This window comes from Aquila chrysaetos, chromosome 6 (assembly GCF_900496995.4).
Source record: "Aquila chrysaetos chrysaetos chromosome 6, bAquChr1.4, whole genome shotgun sequence".
Classification (NCBI taxonomy): domain Eukaryota; kingdom Metazoa; phylum Chordata; class Aves; order Accipitriformes; family Accipitridae; genus Aquila; species Aquila chrysaetos.
The window spans coordinates 39,631,915-39,652,418 of NC_044009.1; the positions used below are offsets into that span (position 1 = coordinate 39,631,915).

The 20,504-nt window shown below is 36.9% G+C and overlaps 1 protein-coding gene across 5 annotated transcripts in view; it reads left to right on the plus strand.

The window, feature by feature from the left end:
• PTPN4 (protein tyrosine phosphatase non-receptor type 4) overlaps nt 1–20,504 on the plus strand; it is a 121,268-nt gene that overhangs the window by 59,161 nt on the left and 41,603 nt on the right. For all 5 annotated transcript variants that reach the window (XR_005932611.1, XM_041124117.1, XM_041124116.1 and 2 more), the window contains exons 8-12: nt 1,289–1,409; nt 2,524–2,611; nt 3,800–3,888; nt 9,995–10,058; nt 16,404–16,576. Coding sequence is in view for 4 of the 5 variants with exons in the window: in XM_041124117.1 (XP_040980051.1) it covers nt 1,289–1,409; nt 2,524–2,611; nt 3,800–3,888; nt 9,995–10,058; nt 16,404–16,576 (535 nt within the window). In the remaining variant the exon portion in view is untranslated. The remainder of the gene's footprint in view (nt 1–1,288; nt 1,410–2,523; nt 2,612–3,799; nt 3,889–9,994; nt 10,059–16,403; nt 16,577–20,504) is intronic.

Sequence of the window (20,504 nt, forward strand, 5' to 3'; positions counted from 1 at the left end):
CAGGCACTATGAAGTTTATAACATTTTAAGCTTTTAAGAATGCAATATGTTTATTTTTCATACGTTGTAGAAGCGGTGGGTATGCACAGTGCAGTGTAGTTACATTTATATATGAGATCCTGCTGCCCTTAAGTTCTTCAGTGTGCAGACCTCTGTCTAATGATTTTCTGTGCATGCCTATTACTAAACTTGCTCTGGGTTTAGCTCTTGGGATTCTTCATAAATGTAGGTGAATAGCAGATGTAGATCTCAGACAGTCCTGTATTCTCTGTAGTGGATTTTAGCAAGGCATGCACTCTGTTATGAAACCTGGTCCTATTTTCCAATTTTTAAATTATTTAAAATAGGATCTGTTTCTGGCAATGCAAGTGGCCCAGACTTCTTTCCTACCTTCCCTTCCCTTGCTTATCTTCCTGCTCCGTGAGTGCCTTCACCCCTCTTGTCAGTTCTTCCATGCCCCATAAAAGTGTCAGTAGGCCAGCGCAGGACCCCACGTCAAGCTGGGTTGCTGTGAACTTTCCAGTTTTCACGTGTTAGGTTACTTCTCTGTCACTGTAGTTCTCTTACATGGATTGCAGATATTTAAAGATGATTTTTTTTGGATTATAGTTAGAAAGCCTCAAAGCCTGTATTTTTAGCAAATGTTGTTGTTTGTATGGTTTTTTTTATTCCGACAATAAATGTTATTTTAATTTATTTCCTGTAATTTTAAGAAAGTGGTAGAAATTATGTAAATGTACTTTTTAGTAGTTTCAAGTGAAGTAGTTTCAATGTAGGTGTATGTATGCGTACATTTTTTCCATACATACAATTGAATGTGGAAAAAAATATTTTTCTAATGCTTCTAAATATATCTTGGTACAGAATGAGTTGGTGGGTTTTGCAGATCTTAATGAAGAAACAGCAGTTGTAGGGTTAAAAATATATATATTGTGTAATCACATGAAAGCCAGCAAAGGTAAAGTAAAAAAAAGAAAAAAAAACACCTTGAAGTATATTATTTAGTGCTAGCCATTATGACAGCATTTATGAATTAATTTGTGTATTAAAAATTAAACACTTTTAAAACTTCCTTCATAAGTACCTACTCAAAGCTCTATTTAAATGATCTCCATGGTATTCACTGAGAATGTTTATTCAAAAGGGAAAAGGGGAGTTCAAATGTCTTCTCTATTTTTGTTTGCGTAGATCATAAAGTATGTGGGAGCAGACTCTTGTGAATTTGGGGGCATTGCACAATGCCAGATACATCAGTGATAAACAATAACCTCTCTTTTTAATATTTTAGCCGAGCTGGGAGACTACAACCATTCAGAAAACTTGCCAGGCTACCTCTCAGACTATTCTTTCATCCCTAGCCAGCCTCAAGACTTTGAAAAAGAAATAGCAAAATTACATCAGCAGCACATGTAAGGATTTACAGCAGAAGATATTGACTGACTTTGTCAAATCCTGACTGCTGGTGCTGTGCTATTATGTAAAAAAATGAGTATTTTGTCTTAAAGGTTTCTGAGTTTTTTTGTTGTTTTCTTTTAAGAGTACGTTTAATGTGATTTTTTTTTTTGTAGATTGTCTGTATAATAAGTACCATTGATACTCTGAACAGATAGAATATCTATGACAGAATGACAGGGAAAATAAGTGAAAAAATGAATATCTTAAAGGTACACTGAAAACAGTATTTGTGTATATTACATAAGATATTAACTTAGCAGGATGTAATTTCTTTAAGAGTTTTTTTCAGTCTTTGAGAACACTCTTGAGCATAAAGGCTTTGTTTTCATGGTGCTCTCACCAATAAACAAGAGTTACTTTAGAAGTAACAAAGTCCTTTTCTTGAATATCTGTTCTTTTCTGTGTGCAAGTCTGTGACCTTTTACTAAAGAGGAAAAGGCAATGAAGCAATGGAAAATATTTTTTTTTCAGTGTGTAACATTGTGGTACTTTTTCAGTGATGGTTCCTTGGTATTTTAGAACTTAAGTGCTTTTTGTTACAGTTAAATGTAACAAAATGTAAGCTATATTTACAAAAACATTTGCTTAATTCGGGCATGTTGTTGGCTTTAGAAACTGCTGAATGTTACTTTACATTTCAGTCAATGGCTTAGCAAATTCTGTTAGGTAGGGTAAAGAAATTATAATGAGTTGATGGTAATTTAAACTTTAAGGGTAAGCCTTGGAGAGAAATTGCTGTTACCAATAAAAAATGCAGGACTGCAAAAGTAATTTCCAGATTCTAGAGCTACACAGACATTTAAATGGTACAGTGCATTAGATATAAAATGTGTGCATTTGCAAACTGCGTTGTGGGTTCTTGTCAAGACTTTGTCTATGTGGAAGCACAAGGTTGTTTTCCTGTTAAAATTTTTGAATTACAGCGTGTTTATGGTGAGAAAGGAAATTCAGATTTCAGGGTGGGGGTAGAAGTAGCAAAACGAATGCAGATTTTCTGTTTGAGCTCACTAGGGAGCCTGATGTGGGAGGTTATGTTAGAATGTTTCTGATTTAGCTTCTTTTTTTCAGAGGGTTGTCTCCTGCAGAAGCAGAGTTCAATTATCTCAATACAGCACGTACCTTAGAACTTTATGGAGTTGAGTTGCACTATGCAAGGGTAAGTTTGGGTGAACTAGTATTGTAATGTAAAAGTGGATTCCTCTGAGATTTATGGAAAAATAAATATTTATTTTTAGTAAGCCTTCCTGGCTGCTGCTTACAAGAGAAAAAAATGAAAATAATGTTGTCTTACTAGGTGCGTAACTGTGATTTAGCAATTTCAATAGCCACTGTTTCACTCTAGTGATGGAATTTCTTTGCTTAAATTTGGGCTTAGTTATATCTTTGTTATTCAGGTTGAGCCTTGTTGGCCTGAACGCCAGTTCAGTTGGCTACTGGTGAATAAGAAAAATGTACTTGTTGAATGTGCTTTTGATGTTTTAAGTCTGTCAGCTTCAAAAAATATTTAATTTGGTTCCAATTAGAACCAAATTATAAATCATTATATAATATGAACTGTTAATGTAAGGTGAGCGTACTATAATTGGATACAGCATCAGTTTTATCAGGTAAAGCAAGTAGCTCAAGGTCTTGACTCAAATGATCTTAACCTGTCAGTAGAGTGCTACCATTTCTGCAAAGCCTCTGAATGTAATTTTTAGTAACTAAGACGCCTCTGGTTTTTTAAATATTCTTGTCCTACTCCCTAAGGCTAGAGGAACTTGCAGTAGCATTTGAAATGTATCCCACTTCACTGCTCTCTGAATCCTGCTGTTGTTGCACACATACTGAGAGATCTATAGCACGTGTTTGATTAAGAGTGCAAAGATATTTCAGGAAAAATGTGCTTTTTAAATATGCTTACAATGTTGTTTGTTTTAGAATCTCATCTCTCTGTGTTCTGAGATTGCAATTTCCTTTCAGGTAGGAATTTAAGTTGCTGTTTGCTTTTAGTGTAGCAAACGTCAAGCCAGTCTATTAGTGCTGTTATTTGTAATAAACTGCTAGAATACTCTGTGTGTATTTCTTCGAAGTTGGTGGAACACAGAACATCTAACTTAAGAAATTAAAATTCTGTGGTAGCTTATAAAGAACTTGCAGCAAACATTTGGGCTTGTCCTAAATAGGAATGAATAATTTAATTCATACTTGTCTTATTAAAACACATTTCCTTCCATGTTAATTGAGATCTGTTTTACTATGGTATTTGTGTATTAAGAGAGAGAGAGAGATGAGAATGAATATATATGAGGTTTCAAAGATTTTTTTTTTTGTTCTTCAAGTAATTTTCTCTTTTCTTTTAAAGGATCAGAGTAACAATGAAATAATGATTGGAGTGATGTCAGGTGGAATACTGATTTTTAAGAACAGAGTACGAATTAACACCTTTCAGTGGTAAGGACAGCTGTTTAAGCTGATGTTTTTGTTTGGTATTTCAAAACATATTTTTACCACTACCAGTGTCAATAAGCTTTAAAAAGGACTGAAACTTAGTTGTAGCATATCAAGTTGAAATGATTTACCTCATGCTATGCTATGGGTAATTTTATGACAGAGTTTTGTCCTGTTCTGCATGCTGTGCTGTTAAATGAGTGTGCTGCAAATTATAATGAATTTTAATACATTTTTTCTTCAGGATTTTGTAAGTGTACTTTGTGTTTAATTAACTATATAGCCGGGTCCAGTGTTATGGTCTAGCTCACAGTCTTTAAAGAGACAATTGAACTTAAAAATATTACCTGTAGAGTGATTGCTCTTATCTGTTTTGTCACATATAACTTAATTGCACTGAGTGTGTTAAATTTAATGTAGGTATGGCACTTGAGGATAACTGAGGTGGAGCATTCAGTATATGGTCATCTCTTCATCCATAGATAACCATTTTAATGATAAGGATCAAAAAGGTGCATTTATTGCAGAAAATGCTGTCGTTTATTTCTCCTCTTAACTAAAATAGTTTTTAGAGCTGTTCTGTAAACATGGAGTTATCATCGTTAAATATGATACTCTAGTTACCAGTCATCTTAAGTTGCGATCCTGTTCTTACTTATTCATATAAGAAGGGGAAAGATCTAAGAGAAATCCTGTTCTGCACTATAACTTCTATAGTGCTGTATGGAAGTGCTCTATAACTTCTGTAGTACTCTACAGAAGTTATGTCACCTTCCCCAATGCTTTTTTTTAGCTCCCTCAGAAGTAACCTTCCCTTGGTTTCCTTTGCCTGCTTGGAATCCACTTTGACAGCCATAACAGCATTCTGAGTGGGCAAAGTCAGCCATATAAAATTATCATCATAGACATTAGTCTACCAGGCACAAAAGCTGTTCGCTCTAGAAAAATGATGAAAAGTTTTGCATTTTCATTTGCTACTGATTTTGCATTTTCATTTGCTGCTGATATGTGTGCTTGGGCAATGAAGTCTGGACTTTTCTAAAGTTCTTGGCTGGTCTGTCATCTTCATATAAACAGATTAAATTGATTACCACAACTGAAACTAGAAGAACTTTTCTCTGAATTCAAACTGATACAGGCAGTTGAAATCCTTGGGTTTTTGTTGGTTTTTGTTAGCACAGGGTAAGATCCATTACCTATAATCAGTGACATGGTTTCACTTAGTAGGTTCCCTTGCAAAGATTCAAGATGTTAATCACAGTCTTGATCTTTCCTGCAACCCAGTGAATTACTAAGACATTCTTGTTTTCTGTGCTAAGCTTAGTCTAAAGTTTTGTTATAGGGTGTTACGTATTCTGTGGTTTACCATGTTGGGAAACAGTGTGAATGGTCACATTTTAGTAGATTTTCAAAGAGAAAATAAAAATAAAGCTATGACATAAGTGTTATCCACAGCCAGATACAATTGAACATGGTAAACGTTTTGCCTGTAAGCATTCAAAGAAAAGTAAGCCTGAGGCAATTACAGGTCATGTAAATTTTCAGTCTCCATGGTTAGTTGGGTAAATTAAAACTGGATTTTGCAATGATAAATCTGGAATTACTGTACTAATCAGTCAGACCTGCCTTTATAATAGTGACACATTCTAAGAAAGTTATCCTTCATCTGGTAAGAGTTTTGAAGTGTTAGAGCCATTTCTGAGTTAAGGCTGCTTTATAAATGCAATGCTGTAATAATCAGGAAGGTTTTAATTCAGGCTGCTTTTACTGCTGTTATTTTTGGGCAAACAGTAGTAGTAGAAATAGGTTCTATAAAACACACTGGTAAATTACTGAGTATGTACAATATAAGTCATAATTAAGCTACATGTCCATGCTGGAAGCTAAAGGTTTCTGTGAGCTCTGCTTTATATTGTTTACATGCCAGGGATGTTGACCTAAATTCTTAGTTCGGTTTTTGTGTGTGTGTAATTACCTGAACAGTTCTTTGTATGCAGCCATATCAGCTGACATCAGGGATATTAATTTCTTCCTGTGAAGACTGTAGTACCAACATAATTGGTCTTTAAAAAACCACAATGAACAACCACCTCCCTCCCCCCACCCCCCCCAATTCGTCCTATTATAGGCTTGCTTTTGCTATGAGTAAGGATCTGAAATGTCAGTTCTCACAATATAGCTCAATAGTAGACCTATTACCTTTCCTTATTATCCATAGTCATGCAGCTGCTCCAGTGACACTAGTACTGATACTTTTTCTTCTTGCTTCCACTTATTCTTGCTCCTGTGCAACTGGAGCTGTGTAGTGTCTTCCCAGTGCTTTATGGCTATAGTGAATGTTTAGTTATCCCTTTTCAGTACTCCTGAGCTGAGTTTTGAGACAAGCGAGAGGATAGACGTGCATGTATGTGGGAAGAAATAGAGGTTTAACTGTATTGCTCAGAGAAGAATCGAGTAAAATGTCTCTGCCCTCTCCCTCTTAATTTTGTATTATATCTAAATTGCATATTATAAACCTTATGATCGTGGGGAGAAATGAAACAGGAGGGAATGAGGCAAAACAACGGAGACTGCCTTTTATCCAGTGTGTCCTAACTTGATATTCCTGTATTGTGGGTAATTCCTCTCTTTGCCAAACTGTGCTACCAGGCGCAGAGACCTGGGAATCCAGGAAGTAGATCTTGCCCTTGAAGACCAAAGGAGAAGAGCACTGAGTACCTCAACCTCTCCTTTGTTACTAGATCACTTGTTCAGCAGCGGAGATGCACTTTCCTTTGCCTCTCTTTTGCAGTCGATGTAACCCTGGAAAGCTTTGTTGCTTTTCGCATGCGTTGCCAGTTGCGACTGCAGTTGCACTTTGGATTTCCTAGTTCTATCCCTGAATGTCTAGGTAGTACTTCTGTGTTCCTCCTTGGTCTTCTGATCCTGCTTCCACATCCTGTATGCTTTCGTTTGTGTTTGAGCTCAGTCAGCAGTTCTGAGATAATCCAAGTTGGCCTCTTCTCATGCTTGCTTGTTTTTTAGCATGTCAAGATTGTTCTGGATTGAGAAGATTGTCCTTTAAGATTGGCCACCTCTCCTCAGTTCCTGTGCCCCAAAAGGCAGCTTCCAAGGGATTTTGCCTACCAGAGCTCTGAGCAAGCTGGAGTTCCTTCTCCTGAACTCCACAGTGGTTTAGTCTGCTGCATCCCTCCTCACTTCCCTCAGAATATGTAGCTTCACCATCTCACAGCTGCTGGAGCCAAGTTTGTCTTTGACTACTGAATCTGGACAGTCCTTCCCTGTTTGTGAGTTGTGCTACCAAGAGCATCCTCCCTAGCTGACCAGTCTAGAACCTGTGTCAAAGAAGTCTTGGTCGAGAAATTTGCTGGATCGCTTGTGTCCTGCCTTATCACCCTCCTGACAAGGGTTGGGGTGGTAAGTTCTTAGTGAGAACCAGGGCTTGATATCATGAGACTCCTTCCACATGTTTGAGTACAGTCCTCACTTTAGACTAGGACTTTTAAATATCTCTTCATTTAAAAAGATACATCTTATGATTTAGGATGTCTGAGATGACTGGAGACTGGAAAATCATACCAGGAAAACACTATTGATGCCTGCCTGTTCTTATGCTTTTCCTTGGAGATGCACCATTGCTGACAGTCAGAGAAAGGAAACATAAGCAGACATGCCTTTTGCTTTGGCCGATTATGGATATTCTTATTTAATGACTAGCAGGGTATTAGCAGTGCATATGAACTCTCTCTTATCTGCTGTATTTTTTGAAAATAGCTGAGATTCAGCTTTGCTGAGTCATTTCTTTGTACTTGGAATGGTGACTCTTACGGGTTGAGTTAGACCTTATTGGCTTATGTTGCAAATGGTTTCAGGCTTAAAAGGCAGCTGACCTCGCTTTGCCCAAATTATGGGGTGAGATTAAAAAACAGTGTGTATAGCTTTCATCCTTATCATTCTCCTTGAGTCTGTAAATCACCAAAGGCAGTGATTTCTTTAGCAGAAGAGGGGAAAAAAAGAAAAAGAGTAAAAGGTGCTAGAATGTTTTTATAAATGGAATAATTTTGATTTATTTTCAGGTTTTCTCTTGGCATGCTAAACAACAATGATAACGTTGTAAAGTGTGTGCAGTTTAGTTTTTAGAAAAGGTATATATTAAAATGTTCTTTTAATTGCCCTGTACCCCAAAATTTTAGAAAATTAATCATAACATACTTCTGGTTAACTACAGTCTAATAAAACTTTTTTTCTGTTTTTCCACAGTCAGACTGCTATAATCACTAGTGTCTATCCCATCCAGCAAATTTAGGACCCATGCCTAATTATTCTTAAGCAATTGTTTGTCACAGGAGGTGCTAAGAAAATTGCTGCATTGCCAATGGAATAATGTGATTTCAGTAGATAAGTTATAAACCCCTTTATAGTTTCTAATCCTTGAGAAACTAACTTCAATAGCAACAATTCGTTAAGAATTGGAAAAAAAAAAAACCAAGACAAAGTTATAGATGCTGCTTTTTTTTTTTTTAAACTAATGCAAAGCTAGGAAAGAAAAAAGAAATGGGAAAAGATTTAAATAAGCATAATTTAAAGGCTAATATTCACAAACTCCCTTTATGTTATTGGAGATAGAAACTTTCTCAACAAATTAGGACATCTGAGTTAGGTTTCTGCTCTGAATAATCCCCTGGAGAAAAATGTCCCAATTTGATTTAGCTAAGAAGATAATTTCTATATACAGATATCTAACTTAGGTGTCTGTTCATGTTTTGCTTCTCTTCCTTTCTAGCCTAGAGGGTTTTTCATTCAACAAGGTGATTAATATGCAAGTAGTAATTCCAGTCACTACTGAGGTCTCTGTATATTCTTCATGAATAAGTTTATCTCAAAAGTTGTAGCACTATCTTCACTGACCTTTTTGTTTTGTTTTCTTGGTTTTGGGTTTATTGTAAGTTTTGGGGTTTTTTTCTTTCTTTCTTTCGTAGCTTTCCCAAGCCAATATAATAACTTGAAGTACAGGGACCATCAGAGGCGACAGTTCAGATTAGTAAGGGTGCTCTGTGTAAACATGCTGTGTAAAAGGTTGATTGTAACCCATGAAGAGTTTGCTGTGTCATTTCCCACAAGTTAACTCTGTGATCTTTGAGTTTCATGAGAATTGTCAGCAAAATCTTCTTTGAGTGAGATGGCATTTGAATTTAGTGTTCTACGGTTTGCAGTATTCTATCTGTTGTTCCTTTTCAAAGTCACAGAAGTTACTGGGGTTTTTTTCTTGTTAAAATTGTAACCTTGCTTTTATTCTTGACCAAAATAATACTCCTGTATATTTAGTAAAGGATGTGCACTATCCTAATATTGCATTTCTTTGAAAAATTATATAATTAGATTGTGATGGAAATATGGCTTGTCTCTTCCCATTTAGCATAACTAGCATTGTGGTCACCATCCAAAATTGTCTGGAATTACTGTCAGCATCTCGTATGTTTATAGATAACCTGCAAGATGAAAAGATCTGTAGGCTGATTTTTCCCTATCGTGATATTTTAAATGTTTTTTCCTCCTCATAGTGTGATGCTTTTTGTTTTGTTTTGTTTTTTAACTTTATAAATACCAAGATTGCAAGTCCTTATCTCCATGTTTATATCTTGTCTTGGCTATTTTGCTAAAACAAGTTCTGGTTATATTTAAAGACATGTAATAACATAGAGAAAGAATGTCTTTCAGGAATCAGGTGAAGTTCAATGTATGTTTTCATATTCTAAGGGATAATGAAAACAGTTGCACAAAAGAGAACATCTGGTTGGAATGACCTGGGGATAGAATAGCTCTTTGGACTTTGGAACTGGGAAAGATACTTAAATTAGCAACTGCCTTGGGTTTAGGATGGAAACAAGTGAATTTGGTAGATAACATAAATATATGGCTCATAAATTTCAAATTATACAAGCTATTTTATATAATCTTTGATATCTTATTTTTTGTCTATGGAAATTTCATGGAAATTAAGTGAAATCTGTTCTCTCTAGAAAGTATATTTTAAGTAGGTTTCTTTAAGCTTTTAACCATGATTCAGTATACTAAATGTTTAAATATTGTGATTTTATTTTTCATTTAGGTTGAAGATTGTAAAAATTTCTTTTAAGTGCAAACAGTTTTTTATTCAACTTAGGAAAGAATTGGTGAGTACTGTTTTAAATATTATCTCAAAAAATGAGAGCAACGAAATTTCTCCATACTGCATGTCTGCATTATACTGGCTGATATTATTTTGATTCTTGCCTTTATCTGCAATTAAAAGTCCAGTTTCATCAACATTCTGACTATATCAGTTCTCAAATGGGCCATTATAATGCTTTATAAGACTTTTTTTCATTTGATTTGCCTTATATTTTAGACACGTTTAGTTTTACATTTATATGCAGGAAATGTAACTTGCTTATATAAGACGAATGTTGAAAAGGTTGAAAGTAAATCAATACTAAATTTAAATTTCAGAAGAAACCAAATTAAAATTAAAGGTAATGCTTAATGCTGCTCTAGTTGTATATGTGCTTGTAAGTAAATGTTTGATTAAAAGATGCTGATTTTTGTTATTCAGATTTAGTAATACAAGTTGGCTTTATTACTTATATTTAAACAGAAGAGATAAGAATGTCCTTGCAGTTTTAAATTACATATGGTAATCTTTTATGCGTACTTCTAAATTTGTTGTGGAAAAAGTTGAAGCTTTCTGTGAAGAATGTGTATGTTTCACTGCTTGTGGTGTGTGTTTGCTACCCTGTGAAGCACCACAGGACCACTGTGTGTTTAATTCAGCAAGAAATGGATTGTTCCATGCCTCCAAGAGATTAGTCTAAACCCATCACAGATACATCACTGGGGAACATGGAGGAATTAATTAAAAATATTACTATGTGATTAACTCATCAGATGAGTTAAAAGGTCTTGTGCAGTTCTTGCAACTGAAAGGATTTGAAAACCTGAAATGGAAAGCTACTGACCACATAAAAAAGGGATTCTAGGGAGAAATGCATCCTGAGTACTGTAGGACTATTCCAGATTTAGGGACAATATGGTTGAACAAGAAAAAATATATGGAGGAAACACCTGTTACATCAGATCAGGCCAATGGCTGGTGACTAGTACTAGGACTGAAAAAAGGAGTCAAACTGTATATCTTAAAAGCAGATCCTTTAAAATGAGGCCCAGGAGTTTGCAGTTTTCACAAATGGAACTATGTGACCACATGCAGACACTTCGTTTTGTATTAGTTGACAGAAGTTTAACCTGTGTGCTTGGAGCAGCATGAGTAGCTATCAGTTCAGAAGTAGGATAACGGGAGTTAGAGGATTTTGGAGTAATTATGTGTAGAAAGAAATGAACTTTGGCTATTACATGAAATAATGGGAGTATCTGTCAACATGAGCAGACATCATGCAATGTGAGCAGAAAAATGGTTGTGGTTAAAAAAGGCGGGGGGGGGGGCATATTGTGGTGACACAGGTAGTTCTTAATATCCTGCAGGAGCTGTAGGCTAGTTCTCAAAGGCAAACTGATCTCTGACATCCCAGAGGTCAAATTTTGTCTTGATACCAGTGTGTGTAACTTCCATGACAGTTGCAGAAATGTTTGTTGTATTTAGATCTGAGCTGAGAATTTGAGTTTTTATTTGGAATTCAGAAATTATGAACTGCAGTTGTTTTCTAAATCAGAACTTGAGAAAAAGCTATAGTAGCAAAGTTCAGGACCTTGAAGATTGAGATACCTGGATATAAAACTGGATCGGGTACTGTACTTGAGTGTTTTCTCTATTTTCTGCAGAAAAAAAATCTGCATATAATGGAAGGTCATATAAAGACAGCTTTCTCATCTTGTTTTTTCTGTTGCTTCTCAATACTCTGCATATTGTTACTCGCACCAGAATGTCGTATATGTAACTAATGTAATTTCTTTTCTGAAAGAAGCCAACAAATTAAAAAGCCTTGTACTGTTTTCCTTTAAACTCTTAAGTATCAGATGAAAACTGATGGCAAGAACTTAATTTTCATTCATTCCAAGTCATGAATATCTTAAGATCAAAGCTCATATTTGGCTTCCAAAGAAGGCATACTTAAACTAATTTTTTAATCAAACCTAATATTAAAATTGTTATTTCCAGAGTTACTTTCCCTGAGTAGACTTGTAGGATAAGATTCATCTCACCTATTTTCACCTTCAGTTAGGTTAAAAGAACATATTTTCAGTTTCATGGTAATTAGCTAACTAAAGCTAATCGTTAGACTTCCTCTATAGTCACCAGACACATGTGAAGTGTGAAACATCTTGCATGCGTTGGAAGTACGTTTTAGGATGGATTAAGTTGCTCTCTGGTGGTATGTGCTTACTTTTGCTTTCACTCCCATTAACAATAAAGGGAGCCTAAATGGCTCTTTTAGGCAGCAGAAACTAGGTGAAGTGACTCAGTGATTGCACATTTGGTATGTAAAATACCCCTGGTCTAGCACTTTGAGTGTTTGTTTAAAAGCACCGATTTATGATATGGCAGTGAAAACACATTCATTGTGTACTGATGATGTGTTTCAACGTTGTGTGTAAATTGTACAGCTGAGTAACCATGTTTATTCAGATGCAAAGCTGAGATGCTATAGGATATTACATTAGTGGACTTGGGAGGGGAATTTTCCAGTATTTTTATTTTTTCCAAACTGGGCTACATATGCTTTTAAGTAGTCCTAAACAGATATTTTTCAAATACTGCTAATGCGTGTTGAGAGCTTTTAATGGCAACTGTCCCCAAAAGTGCAAGTCCCTTATCTTTTTATCACCTATTAAATTTATTCCCTGACTTGGCATTGCTTAGAGGCATCAACATAAATAAAGAATTATTTGCCTGCTTTTAATAGATTATATCTGTGTTTAAATAAATCACTTAAAGGAAGTCAGATGAAGCAGGTTAATGTCAAAGTCATTTTCCACTGGTAGTGTAATATAATCTTGAATGGAAGCTTGTTGTGTATTTTGACAAATTATATAGCTGGAGCACGCATCCACTAGAGTAGATTTTCTTTTCATTGTTTCTTTATGATTTTGTGGCGGGAAAAGAATGTTATATGTATGACTTCTTCATCTGATATAAGAAGCCCCCTGAGCCATAACTTCAATGGCAGTTTTTTCACCATATTTTTGTTTATCCTGCCCGTTCCATATGCTGCTTCCCTTACATGCTTTGAAGCTGTTTGAGAATAATTCAGTAGTTTCATTTTTCTAGATGTTTCCCTAAGCTTCTTTTTTTAGTTAGTTAGTTGCACCCTTGGCTGTTGTAATGTCAATAGTCAGCATCAAACTCTTAATGCTGTCCAGCATACTTAAGTGGTCTTGATTCTTTGACAGACAAATAAGTTGTTCAGCGTGTTCTTTTGCTCTTTTAGAGCCCAGATGTCCACTGAAAAATTACTTGAGGCTGTAACAAAACAATATCATAGATTTTGCCCATGACCAACACCTGGTTTCAGTGAGTGGCCAAAATGATTTTTTTTTTTTTTTTTTAATTATAGGTTATGTATCTGAAGTTTGTGCTTTGAATTTTTTCTTTGTACTGACCTTTAGAAAGAACTGAGGCTAGAATCACAAGGTGATACATGGGCTTATCTGCCCAAGTACATATTTGATCTTAAGTAATGCTGGCATTCATTAGATGCCTAGCTGATTGTTGCCTAATTCTGCCAAAGTTTCTGCCATTGGGTTTTTGCGTGAAGAGCAGATACTGTTGGCACTATCTGTGTTGCATTTAAGCTTCCACAGGACTTTTGTCCACTATTTGTGGAATATCTTGAGTCTCTGGAGCATCTGCTGCTTAAAAAGCGTAAGTCTTTTTTGTCTCTCTCGGACATGAGGGTAGGCAATTTTTGCTTTGTTCTGGGATTCTTCTTTGTTTAGACAAAGTGAAAGAGACCCACTAGAGAAGTATTTTTTCAACCCAGTTTCTCTCCTGAGCAGTGAGACATCTGCTCCGAAGTCCCTATTTGAAATCAGGCAAAGGTGGGTTTGAATGAATGTCCCCACCCAAGGTGCATGTTCAAGGGATGAGCTGTTGTATGTGAGAGGGGCACCAATATCCGTTCTGCTTTTTTTGTCTTTTTAATAAAAGGAACCACAAACATGACTTAGACTTTACTTTGCCCTATCCCTCCAGTGTTTCTTCTTGGATTCTATAGATAGGCTGCCACATGGTGTACATTTGTAAGGTTATGATTTAAATTAACTTTACATGGTGGTATTTGGCTTACCTGTAGTTTCACACTTGGGGCCCTGAGCCTCATCACTGATATTGCATTCCAGCTGCTTCACTCTTCTCTCCCTCTGTAGCAAGCAGACTGTTTTCATCTCTCTAATAGGAACCATGGACACAATTAGTAAGATAGCTGGATTCTGCTCTGAAATTACTGTGACTCCCTGAGATAGTCTTCTAACACTGTTTCAACAGACATAAAACCCTGAAATACCTGTATGTCATTGTCATACCATAGAGCATTCAGCATCTTCCTGGAGCCTTGTGCTATAAAAACATTCTCAGAGGCTGCAGTACAACTGTCCTGTTATTTTGTGTGCTTTTGGCTGAAGTACCATGGACATTATAAATGTTGCCTTGGGGTCTTAAGATGAGCCCACGTTGATTCAAGCCTACTATTTTCAGGGAAAACAGGGGCAATCTTATTATTCTAAATCTAGCTACCAGACAGCAGTAGAACCAGGGCTTGCCCCCCAGAATCATCAGCAAAGATGAATTTCAATTGCCCAGCTTATGTTTGGATATTACAGAACCTGCAAGGGTGGATATGAAAAGGATGGGTGCACTTAGGAGCTAATATCTTACACTTTTCTTTACCTTAAAGATTGATTCCTAGCTGTAATTGAGATGAAGGGTAGGGTTTGAGAATCAGTTCTCTCTGCACTGCAATGAACGCCTTAAAAGCTATGAATAGAACTATTGTTAAGCTACCTTTAAAGCTCTAACACACCAAGTTCCTGTGAAAGTGCTGTTTCGCATTACAATTAAGCTGATCTAGCTGCAGCTCCTTCTCATCATGCGATACCAGCTCCTCCTTCATGCTTCATGCCTGATCTAGTGATCAGATGGTGGCATGAGAATCAGATCTGCTCATTCTCTGGAATACAAACTAGGGGGAAAAAGCAGGATTTCCCCCCCTCCCAACCCATAATTATAATGCTTTGAGTAACATGAAAATGCATGATCATCAGCTCATATAACTTGTGAAATTCTCTTTTCCACAGTGTAAAAGGCTGACAGAGCATTAAAATTTGCTACGTCATGAGAGCTTTTTGTTGGAATCTAAAATCTTAGCTCGTTTGTCCTTTACTGGATCTAGATGAGGCAGTCCATAATTTTACGTAGTTGCTGTCTTGCAGAATAGTAATGTATCTTGTTTATATTATTGTACATTTACATTGTTGATAAAGCCTTTTTTAACTCAGTAGGTAATGGATTTAATTTCTGTTACCTTGTTAGCGACTTTTAATTTTTAAGTACTTCTGTTATGTCTAGAAAATACAGGGAACAGTTGGCAATACTTGGAAATTAAGAAAAGAGAAGTAATTTCTGTAAATTGAAGTAAAATGTCAGGTTTTAGTTTCTTGCATATAATGTCTTGAATTTCATCAATAGGTACTCAGAATTTGCTGTTTACTTTTAAAATCAATTTTATTCTTTACTTTAAATTCATCATGTGGCTGAAAGTACAGTGTGGTTCTTAGCCCTTAGTCACAGCAACTTCCCAAATACAACACTGGAGGAAGAGTTGCAGGTCTATGCCTTGGTATCTCAGCAGCTCTAAAGATGAGCAGGCCAGCAAAAGCTTAATTTGGAAAAGGAGTTTACTGCTAAGTGAAAACAGTTAAGGTGTGCTAAATGTTGTGGAGGATTTAGTACTGTGAAGAGAGAGCAAAGTGCTGATTGTATTTTCTGAGCTACAAAGGTTGTAATCAAGCTCCCTCAACAGGCAGAATAACTTAGCTTGCTTTGCAATTTTGCTTCTTTCCTTTACCAGGAACCTAATTAATCATTTAGAAGTAGGCACATCAGTTGCTCTTGAGATCAATACCTGTTCCCAATCTCTAGTTGGCACGTGTGCATGACAATTCCTGGTCTTAACAGTAGTAGTCTTGAAACAGGGAGGCATGTTGCCTTTGAGTTCTCAAATCACAGAAATTTTTTTAATGTAGTTTCAGTCCTACCTTTTGGGATCATTTTTCCTATCTAGACTTGTTTCAGTATCACTAAACAGACTGTTAACCTTTGAGCAGGCTCATTTAAAAAAAAAAAAATCCTTTAAAGAAAACTTAGAGGTATTTTAAAAGGGTTTATAATACATAAAGTTAATGTAAAATTAGAGAACCACTTCAAAAAGCATAATTTAAAAAAATAATCCAAAGCTAACAATATTTATCTTAATTTCAAAAGTAACTTGGAATAATTTTTATCTGAAATAATTTTTTCTCATTTTTAGCATGAATCTAGAGAAACATTACTGGGATTCAATATGGTGAATTACCGAGCATGTAAGAATCTGTGGAAAGCTTGTGTTGAACATCACACGTTCTTCCGTTTGGACAGACCGCTCCCCCCTCAGAAGAACTTTTTTGCACATTATTTCACTTTGGGTTCCAAGTTCCGGTACTGGTAAGTGCTGTTTTGATATATATGGGAAAGAACATAAGAGAACAGGAAACTCATCAATAAACAGGGAACTATTTAGAATCTATATTATATTAAAAGGTGCCATAATTCAAGTAGCTTTTGAATCCTGCAAGTGTTCCCCAGGGGACCTGTTGGCCTAAGTTTCAAATGTCAGTAATTTTCTAGGATAGCTTGAATATATAAGTATTGTATTATTAGTGGTTGTTATCAAGCTAGTACTCTGATGTTGTCTCACAGGCTGCTTTTCTTCGCCTGCTTACCTGCTGGGTGGTGTTTATCTTAAAAGTTGTCTCAGAACTTCAAAGTTTTTGACCTGGTGTTTCTGAAAACTGATGTATCTCAGATCTTGTGTGCAGCCACAGCAACAAAACAGACCTAAATAAAGATCAAATAGAAATCAGTGAAAAGAAGCTTGTACAAGTAAAGCCCACTTAAGCTAGATGCATACAAATAGGAACTAAGTGAAGACAAAAAGACATACATGTTCTGCACCAAAACCAGAAGTTTAGAAAATAAGGATGACATTAAGTCCATACCTTTTAAGGATGAACTTAACATAATAGGCAAAAAGCTTGGAGGTGCAAAGAATGACTGTGGAATAGCTATAATCCCCCAGTATAATTTCTATTCTAACAATGGAGTGGGTGGTGTTGCTTTTTAGTGTTTTATGTTTTTTATATATATACATATATATATACATATATAAATATTAAAAAAACCCTCAGTTCAGTAACTGAGTTAACTCTCTGCAAGTAATGCAGAATGCCGATGGTTTAAATTGTGCCTGAAGTAGAGAATAATGGAGCTACTACTAATCATCCATCTAGAATGGCAACAGTGTCTGTGATGTACAAAGGGAGATGATGAAAAGCTAGAAAACACAATAACAGACTATTTCTGTTACACTTGTGAATTGCATAAATGTATAAAGAGGAAAATAATTCAGTGGCTAAATTTCTACACCATCTGTTTTTTTGACCAGCATTCACAGCACCCATTTGAGAAACGGCATTCTGTGATCCTGAACAGTGTTTGAGACTTGGTTCAGTGTTGCTGTAGTGAATTTGGGAGAGCTTTTTCATTTCTGTGAAGATTTTGAATTTGAATCACTGTGGTTACTATTACAGAATAGCTCTTTGATGATGACATTCAACTTATGTTAATGTAAGATGAAAAGGGAAACTGCATAAAAATGAAGAAGGTCATTAAAGTTAATGAAGCAGCCAAAAGGCTAGAATTTCTGCAAGTAGTTTGAGAGATTGTTTAGAGGCAGCATAATAGTAGTAACATGGCACACAAGGAGAGGTTAAGGGCACTGGACTGGTTTAATCTGGTGAAGAGGAAGCTAAGGGGGGATTCAGTAACAAGCCTAAAACTACTTCAAGGGCAGTGTCAGAAATGATGGAGCCAAACTTGTGCTGGTAATGGCAGGTGACAGAACAAGGGTTAATTAACAGCCACAGATTTCACTTGAAGATTCTAGCTAGAGATTAGGAAAAGTTTTTGGTTTTTTTGTTTTTCTAGGAGGATAGTGCATTACCGGAACAAGTTACCCAGAGAGGTTGTGGGATCTCTATTTTTGGAGGCTTTCAAAACTTGGCTAGACAAAGCCATGGCCAGACATGACCTAGTGTTAGCAGGAGATTGGACTAGAGACTTCTAGCCAACATTTCTATGATTAAAACAAACTAATAAAATACTAAACTGCCAGAGCTAGACAGAATTATCTCGAGTTCTGAAAGAAATCAGAGACATGAAATTGTTGTACTATTAAATGTGTCACACAATCTATTATTTCCACTGGACCAAAAGATTCTAATGCAGCAAATTTTAAAACGAGGTTGTTGGGGTTTTTTTGTTTTTTTTTTTTAAAAAACCCAAAACTTCCAGGAGGGATCAAGAAGACTACTGATGAAAAAATCTGACTTCTGTACACTGTCCTTAGATTTTCAAAGTGGTTCTAATACTATTCCTCACCAGATACTCATTAAAGAAGTTAACTGCCAAAACATGAAGAGTTTTATTGTATATTAGCAACTGTTTAAACCAGATGGGAAACGTCCCTTCTTCACAACAAAGGGAAGTTACCACTGAAGTGATACACTTTTTTTAGTAAAAGCTGAAGTTGACTGCAGAAAGTTGTGGTGGTATGTCGCAATGAGGAGTGAGTAGGCAATAAAATGGTAGATCAAGTTCAGTGTCCAAAAATGCAAAGTAATCTACACAAGGAGAGAAAAGAGGAGGAACATCAATTATAAATAAGCTATTACTGTCTTGGAGCTTTGTATTTCTCTGAAAACTTTAAATCAATTATTAGTAGCAGTTAGAGAAAGGTAAATACAATGTTAGAGTTATTGAAAAGGAATAGAGGAAAACATAGCTTACTGCTTGTCAGAGTTAAAAATTTATAACCCCAGGAAGTTAGCAGGCAGCACGTTTGAAAAGAGAGATTTCTAGAATTGCAGCATGGTAGAGGTTGGAAGGCAGCTCTGGACACTGTGTCTAGTCCAATGCCCTGTTCAGACAGGGTCCACTGTAGCAGGTTGCCTAGGACCATGTTCAGCCAGGTTTTGAATGTCTCCAAGGATGGAAACTCCACACCATCTCTGAGCAACCTGATCCGGTGTTTGACCACCTTCACAGTAAGAAAGGTTTTTTTGTTTTGTGGGGTTTTTGTTTAAGTAGGTTATCTCATATTTTAGTTTGTGCCCATTGTCTTTTGTCCTGTCTCTGGGCTCCCTTGAGAAGAGTCTGGCTTTAGTTTTTACTTACCCCTTCAGGCATTTGTACGCACTCATTTGATTCTCCAAGCCTTCTCTTCCTGAGGCTGAACAGTCCCAGCTCTCTCAGCCTCTCCTCATATGTCAGATGTTCCAGACCCTTAATTGTCTTTGTGGCCCTTTGCTTGACTTGAGGGACCTTGGAACTCAACACAGCACTCCAGATGTGGTCTCACCAGCATTGAGTAAACCTGCTTTCCAGCCAGCTGGCACTCAGCCTGTGCATGGGGTTATTTCTCCCCAGGTGTGGACCTCTGCAAGCGCACACTTGCAGAGCTATGATCTTATTGGCGTGACGGAGATGTTGCTGGATAGCTCCTATGACGAGTGTTGGAATGGAAGTATGCAGGCTCTTTAGGAAGGACAGACAGGGGAGAGAAGGAGGCAGTGTCGGCCTCCATGTCAATGAACAGCTGGAGTGCATGGAGCTCCCCCTGGGGATGGATGAGGAGCGGACCGAGAGCCTGTGGGTCAGGAATAAAGCGACGGCAGGGACAGGTGACGTTATAGTGGGGGTCTGCTACAGGCCATCTGACCAGGAAGACGTGGTTACCTGGGACATGGAGAAGGCTGAGGTACTCAATGACTTTTTTGCCTCAGTTTTTGCCAGCAAGTGCTCCAGCCACACTGCCCAAGTCGCAGAAGGCAAAGGCAGGGACTGGGAGAATGAAGAACCGCCCCCTGTAGAAGATCAGGTTCGAGACCATCTAAGGTACCTGAAGGTGCACAAGTCCATGGGACCTGATGAGATGCATCCGCAGGTCCTGAGGGAACTGGCAGATGAAGTGACTAAGACACTATTGATCATATCTGAGAAGTTGTGGCAGTCTGGGGAAGTTCCCGCTGACTGGAAAAGGAGAAACATAACCCCCATTTTTAAAAATGGAAAAAAGGAAGACCCGGGGAACTACAGACCAGTCAGTCTCACTTCTGTGCCCAGCAAGATCATGGAGCAGATCTTCCTGGAAACTATGCTAGGGCACATGGAAAATAGGGAGGTGATTGGTGACAGTCAACATGGCTTCGCTAAGGGCAAATCGTGCCTGACAAATTTGGTGGCCTTCTACGATGGGGTTACAGCATTGGTGGATAAGGGAAGAGCAACAGACGGCATCTACCTGGATTTGTGC